At 50.3% G+C, this 14,655-nt stretch overlaps 1 protein-coding gene across 1 annotated transcript in view; it reads left to right on the forward strand.

Annotated features, from left to right (window-relative positions):
- The window catches only part of LOC108803617 (syntaxin-binding protein 5-like), a gene marked incomplete at both ends in the record, with an annotated part of 25,599 nt that extends 11,195 nt beyond the window's left edge, over positions 1 to 14,404 (forward strand). Inside the window, 2 exons of the mRNA XM_018575445.1 lie at positions 9,188 to 9,259; positions 14,323 to 14,404. Of these exons, the coding sequence (XP_018430947.1) occupies positions 9,188 to 9,259; positions 14,323 to 14,404 (154 nt within the window). The remainder of the gene's footprint in view (positions 1 to 9,187; positions 9,260 to 14,322) is intronic.
- Positions 14,405 to 14,655: the final 251 nt, after the last annotated feature.

A 14,655-nucleotide genomic window follows, 5' to 3' on the forward strand; every position in this document is an offset into this window, starting at 1 on the left:
CCCTGTCACGGCTCTCTCCCGTGGCGGGGGAGGGGCTGGATTTCCCCCTCCCCGCTCCGCCAGCGCTGACTGGCGGAACGGACGGGGGAGGGGGCGGGTACAGCTGGCTCTGCCTCTGGATAGGCGGAGCCAGCTGTCAGTCACGCAGCTGGGCGGATCCCGGCACAATTGTCGGGATCCGCTCCGGCTGCGGCGTCTCAGTATACCGCGAGCTGTAGCTCCCTATATAATGAGCTTAGGGTGACGCGAGGACGCTAGTTTGTGTCCTCCGGTTACCCTGAGGAGAACTATGAGGGAAAAGCCCTGACCTCGTAGTTCTCCTTTAAGATATCCTTAGACATTAGATGGAAGCTTTCTACTTTGGCTGTTTCCAATGGGATCAGGAGATAATCTAATGTCATTGGGGCAGCCCCAGACCGTCCCACATAATATTGGGTAGAAACCTTTGTCTCGATGCCCCGTCGTTCCCCTGAAATCACTTAAGGGGGGTTTATTTTTAAAAGTTCCACCTTGGTGTATAGCCAGATGGATGCCTTTCTCACAGAACTAGCGCCCCTAGAGCAGTGGTTCTCAACCTTTCTAGGGCCGGGACCCCTTTGGTAACATTTGCCAAGTTGCGGTGACCCCCCAATGGTAAAATTTAGGGATGACGCGGCTGCTGCAGCGACATCTGGCGGCGTGGTTGCGGGAGAACTGACACTGCTGCGCTAGGAGAGGCCTGAGGAGGACTCTCACCTAGCACAGCAGAAATCACACAGCGACCCCCCAGCTTGAGAACCGCTCAAGAATAAAAAAAACACCATAGGAATGCATAGCTAGATTCTTATTGGCTATTTCACTTTGCAATAGCCAATAGCAAATTAGCTATTGCACCCGCCCTCTGCTGCTGTCAATCACTAGAAGAGGACCTGATGGAGAACTTCAGGTCCCCCTTGGCAGCAGCAGAGGGCGAGTGCAATAGCTAGTTTTCCTGTCTATAACAGGAAGCACTCCAGTGCTGCCATTTTGATGTAAGAATGCCATTAAACATGTGCAAGAGGCAGTGGCGTCAAGCGGGGGGGGTGCACCCGGGTGACACCATTGGAAGGGTGACACCAAAATGACTTACAGTCATGGAACAAAAGTGTCCGACAGTATCAGGAGAGAGGAGGGGACCCGGCGGCATACCTTATCCCGCCGGGTGGCTGTCTCCTCCTCTCTCTGCCGGCGTCCATCACCAAGATGGCCCGCCGGCAGGTATCAGAATACTGCCGCGCGATGACGTCTCGGCTGGGTGACACTCGGACACTGCTCCGGGTGTCACCCAGCCTCGGGACACCCCTCACTATTTTCACGCGGGGAAGTTATAAGACACAAGTCACTGACAAAAGTGCCAATTACCGACATGCTGCGAGTGTGAGGACCCCCCCACGTGATTGATACAGGTAAGTCGAAAACTGCGTCAGTCGCTAGTGGCTGTGAGGAGGAACGCGCCGCTGTCCAGATCGCCGACAACCTGTGCGCGTTCCTCCTCACAGCCGCTGTGGTGGAGGCGGCCGCGGCCCGGTGTCCTATCGAAGGGTCCGACTTGTCGAGTTCTCCGACTGGTGCCGTCACATCCGGTGACTGCCAGTTGGAGGGCTAAACCAGACTGAGCTACTGCGCTTGGTCTTGTCGAAAACTCTTACTACTGCCACTGCATCTGCCTGGTTACATGCTGTAAACGGCGGCAGCAGAGGAGGAGGAGGAGGCGGGGCTCAGCGGTGGAGACGGCTGACAGCAGATCGCGGCTGACAGGTAAGAGGTGGGCAGAGGTGTGACCAACCCACCTGAGATCCCTGCAGAGCCCACCATAGAGAGTCTATGGTGGGCTCTGCAGAGTCACTCTCAGGTGGGCTGTGTGGGATCTGCAAGGGGTGTAACTAGAAATCACAGGGCCCCTTACAACATTTTGTTATGGGGCCCTGTGATTTCTAGTTACGCCCCTGTGCTGACTAGTATAGGGAATTCCTATACACCATGCAAATGGAATCCATCCGGTTGCATGCGGGGCAGAACTTTCATAAATCAACCCCAAAGTAAAGCTACACTTGCTTCAGTGACAACTCCCTGGGAAGGGATTTCCTTTTTCTTTCCGGCTGTGTTTCTAGGACAGGAAGTGAAAGGAAATCTCTCCGATGGATGCGGTAAAAACCTCTCCAGGTCACATTTTTGCACTGCAAGGAGTATTGCAGACTTCCTCCTGATCCTGTTCTGTAGACACTGATCAATCCATTCCGGTCACTTCCTACTTCCCGGTTCTTAGGTGGGAGGGTCTGCCTGCTATTATCAGCAGTGACGTAATAGGAGCAGTAAGCCGGTCTCATTTTTAGGGTAGTTCTGCACATATCCTTGCTGGAATGGTGATAAGGAAGCAACATTCGAGATATCTGGCAGACGGATTCTGCAGATTTTTTGTCATCTGTCTGCACATGGAAACAGAAGGTCATTTTTTATGACACCGAGTTACTGATTTACAAAGCTCATATTCATTTTGTAAGTTCCAAACTAAGGCTGGCTGACGCCTTCAGCATTCAGCAAGCTTTTCCCAAATATCCATACAGGGGACAGAGAGAGGAGTCACTTAGATGTCTGCAGAGACAATAGCTACAGACCTCCAAACTCCATGCGGCCTTCAGATTGGCGCAACAACAGCGCGTAGAGAGCTTCATGGAATGGGTTTCCATGGCCGAGCAGCCGCATCCAAGCCGCACATCACACCCAATACTGGACCCTACGGACTGAGACTGGGATGCCATTAGAGGGCGGAGCCAACCCAATACTGGACCCTACGGACTGAGACTGGGATGCCATTAGAGGGCGGAGCCAACCCAATACTGGACCCTACGGACTAAGACTGGGATGCCATTAGAGGGCGGAGCCAACCCAATACTGGACCCTACGGACTAAGACTGGGAAGCCATTAGAGTTCATGTGCGTGTGAAGGCGTCCCAATACTTTTGGCAATACAGTGTATGTATCGTAAAGAGATGATAGTTTCCTCTTTGAGCAGTTAGAAGAGAATGGATGAAGTATTAAGCATGCCCACCATGGTATGGTTCCAGTATTTGCTCATATTTCCTTGTAAACACGCGGGTGAGTGCCTCCTGTTAATCTGCGTTGATCCAGGAAGAGTCGAGTCCCGCGGCACAGAGAAGGCTCGGGCTCCAGCAGAGTGGGCCATGAATCTCTCGGCTGTTCCGAGTTTCTATTAATCGGACTCTCGGGTCTTCCCGCACTCAGCCGAGAGCCACTTTCCTGACACAGGAACAGAAAGCCCATGAATTTTTTTTTTTTTTTTACTGTCTATGGCCATGAAAGAGAAAAACAAGAAACCAGAACGAGGAAACAATGAGGATGAATCCGTCAATCGAGGTCTCGAGCTTCTGCGACTTCCAGTCAGATCTGCTTCTTGTAATGGACAGAAGAGGCTGCAGGACGCAGGATTCTGTGCAGGCTGATTAGATCCGTCGAGGAAAATGGCGCTTTAATTAGATGTCGGCAAACGCAGCCCCGCCCCCGATAATTATAAAGCATCTCAGGAAGCCGGCATCGCGCTGCCCACATCTGTACCCTTGCGTTTACTGTGCTGCGCATTAGAGAAAGCAGACGCCGGATGGAAGATACGCTCTGGTTCCTGGAGCGGTGATCAGCCTGCAGGCGCAGGAACCCAACGTAGGATGAGGGAAGTATTTGGTCCTTTTGGACTTGTCTGCACAGCCGGTCACACACGATGGCACAGTTACAATGACATTTTCACTACGGACACCGAGGCCTGTCTCGGAGGAGCTACCTACCTCCACTCTGGAAAATATCGGACAACTTAAAAGTGGGCCTGTCAGTTACTTTACAAGTCTCCGTGAAATGTTTGCCTGAAGAAGGAGCCACTTGGTTTCCCGAAACGTCGCTGCTATAAATGTGATACTATCCCACTCAATGAAGGATATTGACTTTGCATCAAGTTGGAGCGCGAGTGACCATTTATCTATTTTATTTCCTGACATGTCGCAATATACGGCAATAGTCGAAGCTTTCAGAAACTCCACCTTTTATCATTAAAGGAGAACTATGGTGTTAAGGCTTTCCCCCATAGTTCTCCTCAGGGTAACGGGAGGAAACAAACTAGCGTCCTCCCGTCACCCTAGGCTCAGTATATAGGGAGCTACAGCTCGCGGTACACTGAGATGCCGGAGCTGATCCCGACATTACTGTCGAGATCCGCCCAGCTGCGTGAGTGACAGCTGGCTCTGCCTATCTAGAGGCTGTCCCCGCCCCCACCCCCCCCAGTGGTCACACTGCAACATTGTAGCTTTGTAGAAGTCAAAATCTAATCTGAACTGCAGAGGCTCCGGGATTTTACATCATTGTGTCGTCTCTGATCTCTGGGGTAGTCCAGGAAGTAGATGGTGACCCTGGATGATGGCTGAACCAAGATAACTTCTTTTTCTTTTAGAGATAAAAGAAGAGGAAGGCATTACCAGGGTGGGGTTACCGTGATCTCTGTGAGAGGTAACAAATGCCTGGAAGTGCTACTAGACATTCGGACGGAAATTCGGAGATTCGGATGCATCCGAATTACAGCTAAAACGAATGCACACGAATCCGAATTCCCGATTTCCCGAAATTCGTTAATCCAACTGGGTGGGTGTGCGGTGGTGACAACGGATGCCTGCGTGAAATGTAGATAGATGAAAGTAGTCACTCGCACTCCATGGATAGTAAAGTCAATGCTGTTTATTGACTGAGATAACACACATCTCCTTAGCGAGGAGCGAGGGCTCTGTGAAGGACGCTCAAGTTCCACCACCCCAAACTGGTCACACCGTGTCTGTATGGAGCTGGCTTTGTACACAGGGGACAGTCATGGCGGAACACAAAAGGGTCTTCACCAAAACTGGGACCACAAGGCTGGAAGAGCTCAATGGTCTACAATGTCTTTGTATGCTCTAGCGTTATCAGTACACTTGACCTGAACCCATTCATTTGAAGGGGGGGCACATAGTTTTGACTGTATAGTGTAGGTTGTTAGGACAATGAAGGGGTAAGCAGGGGTATTGTATTATTCAGGGAGCGGATATGACCCGTCGCCGGCCGTATCGGCAAATAAACTTTTATTCTTTTCCTCAAACAATCAAATAAAAATGGCGGATATTCAGCAGAATGACAAAATCAACAGGCCAGCAAACACAAGATTCGGCTCAGCGCCTGTATACCGAGTCCCAGCCTCAGGGTTAGAGTCCCAGCCTCAGGGTTAGAGTGCCAGCCTCAGGGTTAGAGTGCCAGCCTCAGGGTTAGAGTGCCAGCCTCAGGGTTAGAGTGCCAGCCTGCTCACAGAGGGTTCCAGTATGGACACAGGTGCCCCAGCAGTGTCTCGGTAGACGGTATCCCACAGCCTAACACACACACAGCCATGTGTCCTGCTCCAAACACTCCTCACAGACACCGACTGACTTCCTGTTCCTTTTTAACACACCCCCTGGCTGGCGGGTTAACCCTTTCATTACCAGAACTGGCTGTAGCCAGGGATGGGAGGCTCTGTCCCACCCAAAAATCTCTCTGAGCCTCCCGTATCGGGACCCCGTGTAGTAATAATTAACAACTCTGAGAAGACTGCCTAGCAGTTTCCCCTTAGAAGTCCGAACCCGGAAACCCCCTCAACCCTGAATACAAGGCGACCTTAACGGGACCACCCACCTAAACAAGGGAGGGATATACCGTCCATCCGGGACCCACCCCCGGCGTCCTGTACACCACATATATGGCATTGCAGTCATAAGATCTGACCGCCAAGTGATGTTTGTGGCATGGACAGGTATGCTCCAGTCAGACAAGTAATAGGCCAAGGTAACTTGGCCGTGTTTGTGGGAGGAGTTGCGGCGGCTCTCCTCCCCTTAAGAAGGGGTACAGGGAGCTCCTAGGCAAGTCACGGCGAGGTCGCGCTTGACCCTCCCGCCCTTCCCCAGGTTCTATCATTTCACTAGAGCGTGCCCCCTTATTTGGCACGCTGACCATAAAATCATGGCACACATCAGGTTGGTATCAGTAGGGGGCATGAAGACTTCGGAAGCCTAAGTAACTCTGACCACAAGCGTGCATGTTTATCCAGAGAGTAGTCACACCTGGGCTCTCCGGATCACATGACTTCCGGTGACCGGCAGCATGAGATGATGTAGAGATGTGAATGGATCTCCCGGTGCTGGCGTCACTCGTAGTTGTGCGGTCACTGGTTCTATTAGTCACAGTTTGCCTGCATTACATGTCTGTATCTATTTATATTTCTTTTGGTTTTTGGGGAGATCGGTGTGGATTTGGTGCCTCGGCTGAACACGAACAGATTAGAAATAAAGAAAAAAATGATCATCTGTTACAATCTTCCTGGAATTCGGATATGTGATTAAAACTCCTCCTAATAGCCGTGACAGGTGACCCAAGCTGGGGATTTTCCGATCTGGGATCATTCCAAAAGTCATTTGGAAAGCCATTGGGTGAACCAACCCGCCAGCACCTATGGAAACCATTTCTTTGGGTAGACTGACCTTTTAAATTGGACCTGTGGCCAGACAATGACTATTTCAGCATTTACAAATGTTACCAGCAGTAAATAATAGGGATGCACCGATACCACTTTTTTTTTTTACGACCGAGTACGAGTACCGATACTTTTGATCAAGTACTCGCCGATACCAATTACCGATACTTTTTCTTAAAGGGACAGGTCACATTTTTTCTACAGCAATACAAACTAATGCATTAAGGTCAGTTTCTTAATATTATGATTCATGAGATGGAGCATGACGCCGCCTTTCCGGCCAATCAGAATGCCGGGCGCTGCGTCATTACACGGCGCCCGGCTTCCGGATTTGCTAGCTTCCTGACCAATCGGGAAGCCGGGCAGAGTGTCATTACACGGTACCCAGCTTCCTGATTGGCTCGGGAAATCGGCTCCGTGACGAGGGAGCATGGAGCCGTTTCCGGGCCAATCAGGAAAGCGGGCAGCGTGTAATGATGCGCTGCCCGGCTTCCTGATACAGGAAGTACTCGTGCTAGGTATCGGAGCATTTGGGCGAGTACGAGTACTCACCCAAATACTCGGAATCGGCACCGTTACTAGTATCGGTATCGGTGCATCCCTAGACTAAATAAGCTTTAATACAAACCCTCAATGACCTCTGTAGCAGGAGCACTGATACCTGTTCTCAGCTGCTCAGCTCCTCCCTGCCAACATTGACTCAACGGCTAAGCTCATCCCAAACGCCCCTAACTAAAATTACTCAGCAGCACAGCTTACCCTGTTCCCCCCTGTCAGCAGTGACTCAGCAAGTCAGCTCCACCTGCTGCTCCCCCCCCCCCTGCAGTGCCTTTGCATCTCTGCTCACCTTGCCTCCCATTCCCAGCAGTGACTTGGGAGCCTCCCAGCACTCTAATCTCTAATGTAAAGACATGGCAGGGGCACGGTGAGAAGAGGGCAGGGTTGGTTGAGCCGCTGAGTCAACCCTAGGAGTGGGAAGCACGGGGAGCTGAGTAGATGAGCATAGGACTTGAACAACTTCAGTGCTTCAGCTGTGGACCTTAAAGGAGAACTATGAGGCGAGTGATTTTCACTCAGCCTCATAATCTGCGCCGACCTGTGACAATGAGGCTGTCACAGGTCGGCTCATTAGATCGGGAAGTGAGCGCACACATACCGGCGCTCGCTCACTTCTCGATCATCTCCCTGCAGAGAGCCGTGGCTATCACTCACGGCTCCCTGCAGGGATTTCCCCCTCCCCTTCCCGCTCCGATTCTCCAGCGCTGACTGGAGGAACGGACTGGGAAAGGGGGCGGGCACAGCTGGCTCTGCCTCCAGATAGGCAGAGCCAGACGTCAATCACGCAGCTGGGCGGATCCAGACAGAATTGTCGAGGTCCGTCCCGGGCTGCGGCGTCTCAGTATACCGCGAGCTGTAGCCCGCTATATACTGAGCTTTGGTTCGCGGGAGGACGCTAGTTTGTGTTCTCCCGTGACCCATAGGAGAACTATGGGGAAAAGCCCTGACCCCCATAGTTCTCCTTTTAAGAACTAATTGCTCCACAGTGCCTGTAGCTACAGAGGGCAGTCAGTGAGGTTCATTCACTGCTCTTTAAGACTATTTATATACTTAAATATCCACAGCCTGGTCACATGTTCATTTTAAAAGGGCCATTCCACTCAAAATGGATATTTCAGTGCAGAGGACTCTTCTGTCTTTTGGAAGACGTGCTGAATAGATTTCCCTACCCTTCTCTCTTTGGCCGCCTTGCTTTTTTTTAATTGGTTTTGACCACCTTTCGGTGTTCTCACTGCTCCCGTTGCATTCCCTTTATTATAAAATATATTATACATGCAGTAGGAAGAGTGGGACCTCCTTACAATGGCTGCAGCTGGTGAGCCGGCCCAGATACTCAAGCAAAGACATCTCACCCCTGGAGACCCTGAAAAATGTAAAGGTGGCCATACACTATACAGACCTTAGTCTTGCGAGGGTTGTAAAGTGATTAAAAAAACGTACGATCTGCCCATCTTGGACAGGCAGATCGTACTCTCGATCATCGCAAGCCGCGCCCCCCTGAGGGGCGTGCTTTTGATGACTGTAATGAGGGGCGGGCTTACAATGACTGCAAACGGGCAGTGTGCGCGTGCGCACACCGGCCCGTTCGTCAGTTGTCGAGCCAGCAGGCCACTAACTCGCCGAGAATCGGTTTTCTAGCCTGCTGGTTCGACGGAAGACGTGCGACCGTACAGTAGAAACGGTCGCACGCCTTCCATACACTGCACGATTCTCGTACGATCGAGGGATTTCCCGCCATTCTCGTACGAGAATCGTGCAGCGTATGGGCACCTTTAGATGGTCATTGAACTCTCTGGCACCTACCACAAATTGGAATCAAAGTTTGCCTGGAGTGACCCCTTTATTGTGTTCACGGAGTCATTGTTGCATCATGAGTCTCTTTATAACTTCAACTATTGACATCCACGCCCTTGTTCCCAAAGATCTGTTACCTGATGGTTGTTGCGCTGGTGGTGGGTGGTCACCTCGGCCGCTATGAATGTCACGTTCTTTCACCGTAGACCTTTTGTTTTTGTTTTGTTTTTCTTTCCTCTGCCTGCTGCTGCTGCTGCTGATCTGCTGATGTTCTGGCATGCTCCACAGACAACTTTTGCATGCGTGGCCTCTCTAATTTTTACCCAGATTTAACGAAACGGATCCGTACTTCCTATCAGAGTAAGTTCTCGGAGGGCAGAGCTTGGTGCTTGTGTTTTGCCTTTTATCTTATGAAAACGCATTTCTCCTGCATGGGTTCTTCTGTTGTTGGCTTGTGGAACGTATGGAGCTCAGCCGGCAGTCTGCTGGCTTGTTGTTATTTTCTGAACGCTGTGCTAGACCTCGCAACTGAGCGATGCTGCGATAGAAATGTGTCTGCCCGTATCGAGCTGGATAATTATGTGTATACACTGTAACCCGTTTGTGACTTGTTTTATGGACGATGTCTGTACTAACATGAACTTCGTCCTTTTGTGTACAGTCTCGTATAACTGTCTGTTCTGTTCTATGTGATCTCACCTCATGACCTGTACTATCCCACTCCTCTTCCTGTAAGATGGCCTCCTGTCAGGGGCGTCCCGAGGCCGGGTGCCACCTGGAGCGGAGACCGGGTGACACCCCGCCGTGACGTCATCACGCGCATGCGCACTATTGCGCATAAACGTTCCCATATGCACGTGTCCACGTGCTAAAGTGCGTTTTCCAGGTAATTTCAGCAGTGGATTGCATGCTGGTGCACGGTTTTGGGCAGGAGTCAATCTGCAGGTAAGTCTCTTACAGGGAATCTCTCCAAAGTTAGGGAAATCCCCATTTAGTTGTCACCGCAAGCGGACTTCCCACCACTTTCAGTTCTGGTGACTGGCCACCAGGAGAATTAGAGAGGGATAATCTCTCCAGACACAAACAATAAAGAACTGACAGGGTTACTTGTCCTTTCCTGCTCCATCCAAAAGAGAAATAAAAGCTTTAGCTTCAGGTAGACGTTACTTATCAGTGCTCCTGTTCTTTCTTATTATACGGCCTCCCCTAGCACAGCATGACATAAATCACTTTTCTCTGGAGAGCGCAAGTCTTCTCACCAGCAATGGTGGCCAGGAGCATATGACACCTGTGAGCGGCAGAGGCGCCCCGAGGCCGCGCGTCATCTTATTGACGCCTGCCGGCGGCCATCTTGGTCATAGACGCCGGCAGAGAGAGGAGGGGACGTTCACCCGGCGGGATGAGGTATGCCGCCGGGTGCCCTCCTCTCTCCTCACACTGTCGGGCTCTCGGTCAATGACCAAGTGCCTGTCTTTTCAGAGAGGGTGACACCAAAATGACTGTCATTAATTTTGGTGTCACCCCTCCAATGGTGGCACCCGGGTGCGGGCCGTACCCCCCCTTGTGACACCACTGTCTCCTGTCAAATATAATAAAGTATATCTAAGGCCACACATTTTTAGACAGAGTAGGGAATGGTTAAAAATTGCCATCTGTGTCCCAACGGGGAGACTTCCCTCCACTTCTTGTCCTGTAGACATAATAGGAAATGAGAGAGTTGCCCTCTTAGACAGGTGTCACCACAACAAAGTGCTCCCATTGAAAGCATGGTTGTGCTGGTAGGTCAACATTGTGACTTCTCCTTCACTTTCAGTCCATTACAAAATATATTGGGTGAATCTCCCTAGCGGGGACAGAGACCACAATAAAAACCTGGTCGCTATATGTGTCGGTGGAGCTCCGAACCCCAGAGTACTGATCCAACCATTAGAGGGAGCTTTCTGTCAATCAAAGGATCCTTGAAATATGCTAAAGATCGTTTGAAGGCTGAGAACTGACCTAAATGGGCCCAGTAAAAGCGTACTTTTACTTCAAGAAGTCAAACAGCCAACGTGTTTCGAGTGCTCAAAACCCACTTTTCGGCAGGGATTTAATACTGGGCAATGGTGGCAAATAAATGGATAGGAAGATCATGGTGTGGGTCACCAGACTTGATAGCCTGGCTACTGGTTGTAAAATAAACTTGGACCCGTTCAAGTCTTCTGGCCATCTCTTCCCCTTAATTATCTTATGCAGTAAAAATCTGACAGTGAATCCAAAATTGAAAATAACTTTTGGCTTGAAATACACTTTAATTATTGTACCGAGCCAACAGAAGCCTGTACATAAGTGTTGCAGCCAAAGGTATCCGGTATGACGCGGAAGACGATGAGAGTAGTCGATGAATCAGCAGCCAAAGGTCGGTACACGGGTAGCAATATGAGTAGATTGTATCACAGAGGGAGCAGGAAGCAAGATATCGTCAGGAGCACAATAATCGGGCAAACAGGAAGTGCAGAGGCGTGGCTTAAATAGGAAGTTCAAGGGAGGAGCATAGAGTTCAGAGTTCAGCAGAAACTAGGTTTACCTGAGGATTACACAGGAGATCAGGCAAGGAGCTATCCAAGGTTCGGAGGTGGCTCAGCAGGTAGAACCACCGCCAGACACATCAGAGGCCCCGGGTTCTGACAATAGTGGTCCTTCCTTTTAATATGAAGGGACGGGTAGATGTCTCACTTCCCATCATTCTGAAAACCTCTTGCTAAAGGTAATCTTAGATGACTATAGGTCCAGAGGGTTGTCATGATACAGTAGGTTCTCCTGCCCATCGTCCAGTCCACATGCAGGAAACAGGAGGTGGGTGGGTGGTTAGATTCTGCTTATCTCAGGGGGCTCAGTAGTGATAGGGGGCAGCCTCCTCTAATCGGCCTAATTGTGTCATCCCTACAGTGTGAAATGGGAATGTCTGATAGACGTGTTTGGGTGATAGTTGTCTCACATCTGCGGGTACCATTACTCTATCCCTAAGCCAGGGATGGCCAAACTGCGACCCTCCAGCTGCGGTGGAACCACGAATCCCATGAGGCTTTGCAAGATTCTCCCAGCCACAGGCATGACTCCCGGAGAGAGATGCTTCATGGGATTTGTAGTGTCACCACAGCTGGAGGGCTGGAGTTTGGCCATCCCTGCCCTAAGCCTTGCCCTATATCTAAGCTTTAAATTCAGCATAACCCCTGTGTGTAAATCAAATACAAACCATCATTGTGACAAAAATTAGGCGAAAATTAGGCGAAAAAACATCTCATCAAAATGTTTTAAAAAAACAACAACAAAGGGCCACAAATAAATTGCCACTAGGAGGTGCAAATTGTTCACCAAAATCAGATCAAGTAACCCTAAAATATAACGCACTACATTCATTTCCCCCTGGTTTGCGGCGTGCAGGTAAGCAAGGGCAGTCGTCCTGCTGATGTTTGTGTGTGCCAAGCCCTGCACCCCCGGACCCCAGTAACGCCGGCAGCTCCTCTGGAAGTTTATCAGAACAATGCACAGGTACAGTCACGTGATCCATTCAATACACCCCGTGGAAATCGTTGACTTCTTCAACATTTGATCGGGCAAACATTAGAACTTTACTCAACCGGTGCCGAAGCATCAACATTTCTGATCGCTTCTCCGTGGAAAATTCCTTCAGTTGCGACTTGCGAGATGTTTTTAGGTTTCTGCTCCTTCCAAACCTCCCCTACGAGATTTCAACGGGAACAAAATCAGGGCAGTCTACAGCCCTCCGTGTCTTCTCTACGAGCCCTTCCTTGAGGGATTTGCCAGAGCGCTTCAGATCATTATCATGTTAAAAAACATTTCCCGTTCATCCTCCACTTTTTGGACAGATGTTCTCACGTTGTCGTCCAGCGCAGCATGATCCGACGCACGGTGTATAGTGGACTTGATGACTGCGAGCTGCCCAAGCCCTGAAGCAGCAGAGCAAACCTAAACCATAACATTTCCATCAGTGGAACGATTGATTGCATATCATTTGGTGATCTTTTTAAATCCTCCGCCAGACTCATAAGCATCCACAACTCTTTCTGAGGGCCTCAGAGCTCTGTTGGTACACGTCACTAGCAAAGAGAACACCAGACCCGAGATACCGTATCTGAGGTTTACATTGGGCAAGTTCCACCTGCATACTCCCTAAGGAGGTCCTAATCACTGGCCCCGAATCTGGATCTAAAGTGGTGGGTGATGTGGGGGTGTACCTTCTTTTTCCAAATGAGGTCAACATTTGTATTCATTTAGATCAGGCCTTCTTAAACTTTTTGGCCGAGGACCTTTTTAAGGGACCCCAGCGTCGGACGGTGTCTCTCCCCTCTTTCCCCCAATGTCGGTAGGTGTCTCCCCCTCCCCTAGCATCAGTCGGTGTCTCTCTCCTCCTCTCCCCCCTGCGTCGGTCAGTGTCTCTCTTCAGCATCAGTCAGTGTCTCTCTCCTCTTCTCCTCCCCCTCCACCCCCCCAGCATTGGTCAGTGTCTCTCTCCTCATCTCCCCCCTCCTCCCAATGTCAGTCTGTGTTTCTCCTCCTCCCCAACTCTCCCCCCTGCCACCGCGGTGAACGGACGGTCAGTGTGTCATTACCACCTACTACTAAGCCCCCTCCCCCTCTCCCTTCCCTTTACCCCTTTAAAGGAAGCTCCGACAATGTAAAAAAACCTTCCTGAGCGCACATGCTCATTAAATTACCAAGTGCACAGGGGGGGCTGCAACCTTAAAAACTACACTACACTGCACATTAAACAAAAATAAAAAAATCTTGCTTGGAGCCCAGATCGCGACCCCCCTGTTCACTTGCGGGACCCCATATGGGGTCGCGACACACACTTTAAGAAGCACTGATTTAGATCATGAATGAAGAATCGATGTTGTGTCTCATTAGGTTACGTCTATCACTGTTATCTGTGGGCACTGCCTGAATCAAGATCCAATGTTTCCCGGTTCAAATAGGTTGAAAAAGACAACAATTTCCATGGGGTGTACTAACTTTTTCACACACAGTATAGTCCTTGTACACGTACAGGGGCTTGCCTTTGTTTTTATCACCGGGATAGCACAAGTCGCAATGTCTAACAAATAGGTTTAATGAGTCATAGTTACTGCTTTCAGCTTCAATTGATGTCGCCTTAAAATCTATTGCAGTCCCCTTTCATCTCCCAGCCGCCGAGGAGGACCTGCTACCCGAGACGCAGCTTGGATTGTCATTAGCGGAACATTGCTTTATTTTCTGCAAACATTTGAACGGGAGATAGTGATTTCTTGTAGACACGTGGTGAGGCAGTGCAGGGGAAGTACATGATGAAAGTACTCGGAGCAGAAGAGTTCTCTAGGGGGGCACGGCAAAGTGCCGCGGCTCACGTTGTCATTATTCTAATGGGAATGTTCTACTTTCAGGTCTAACAGAGCTCACAGACAGCCCCGTGTCCCTGGACCTGGATCGCTGCAAGTCTCCCACTTCAGGTACGTGTGATGGAATGTGAGCATTGGTGCCGCCATATTTGAGGGGGTCGTTCATATCATATGTGAGGGGTTCTGGGCCACCATATCTGGGGAGGAAGGTCGGTCTACTTGGTAATATTTGGGCGATGGGGCTCTCCAACATTTTTTGAGGGGTCTTCGATATCATATCTCAGGGGGGTCGGTAAACGCCGAGTGGAACATCATAACTCAGGGGGATATACACTGTCATATGTCAAGGTTTCTGTGTTGCCATATCTGGGAGGGGGG

The sequence above is a fragment of the Nanorana parkeri genome, unplaced genomic scaffold, assembly GCF_000935625.1.
Source record: "Nanorana parkeri isolate BGI_ZX_2015 unplaced genomic scaffold, ASM93562v1 scaffold3938, whole genome shotgun sequence".
Classification (NCBI taxonomy): domain Eukaryota; kingdom Metazoa; phylum Chordata; class Amphibia; order Anura; family Dicroglossidae; genus Nanorana; species Nanorana parkeri.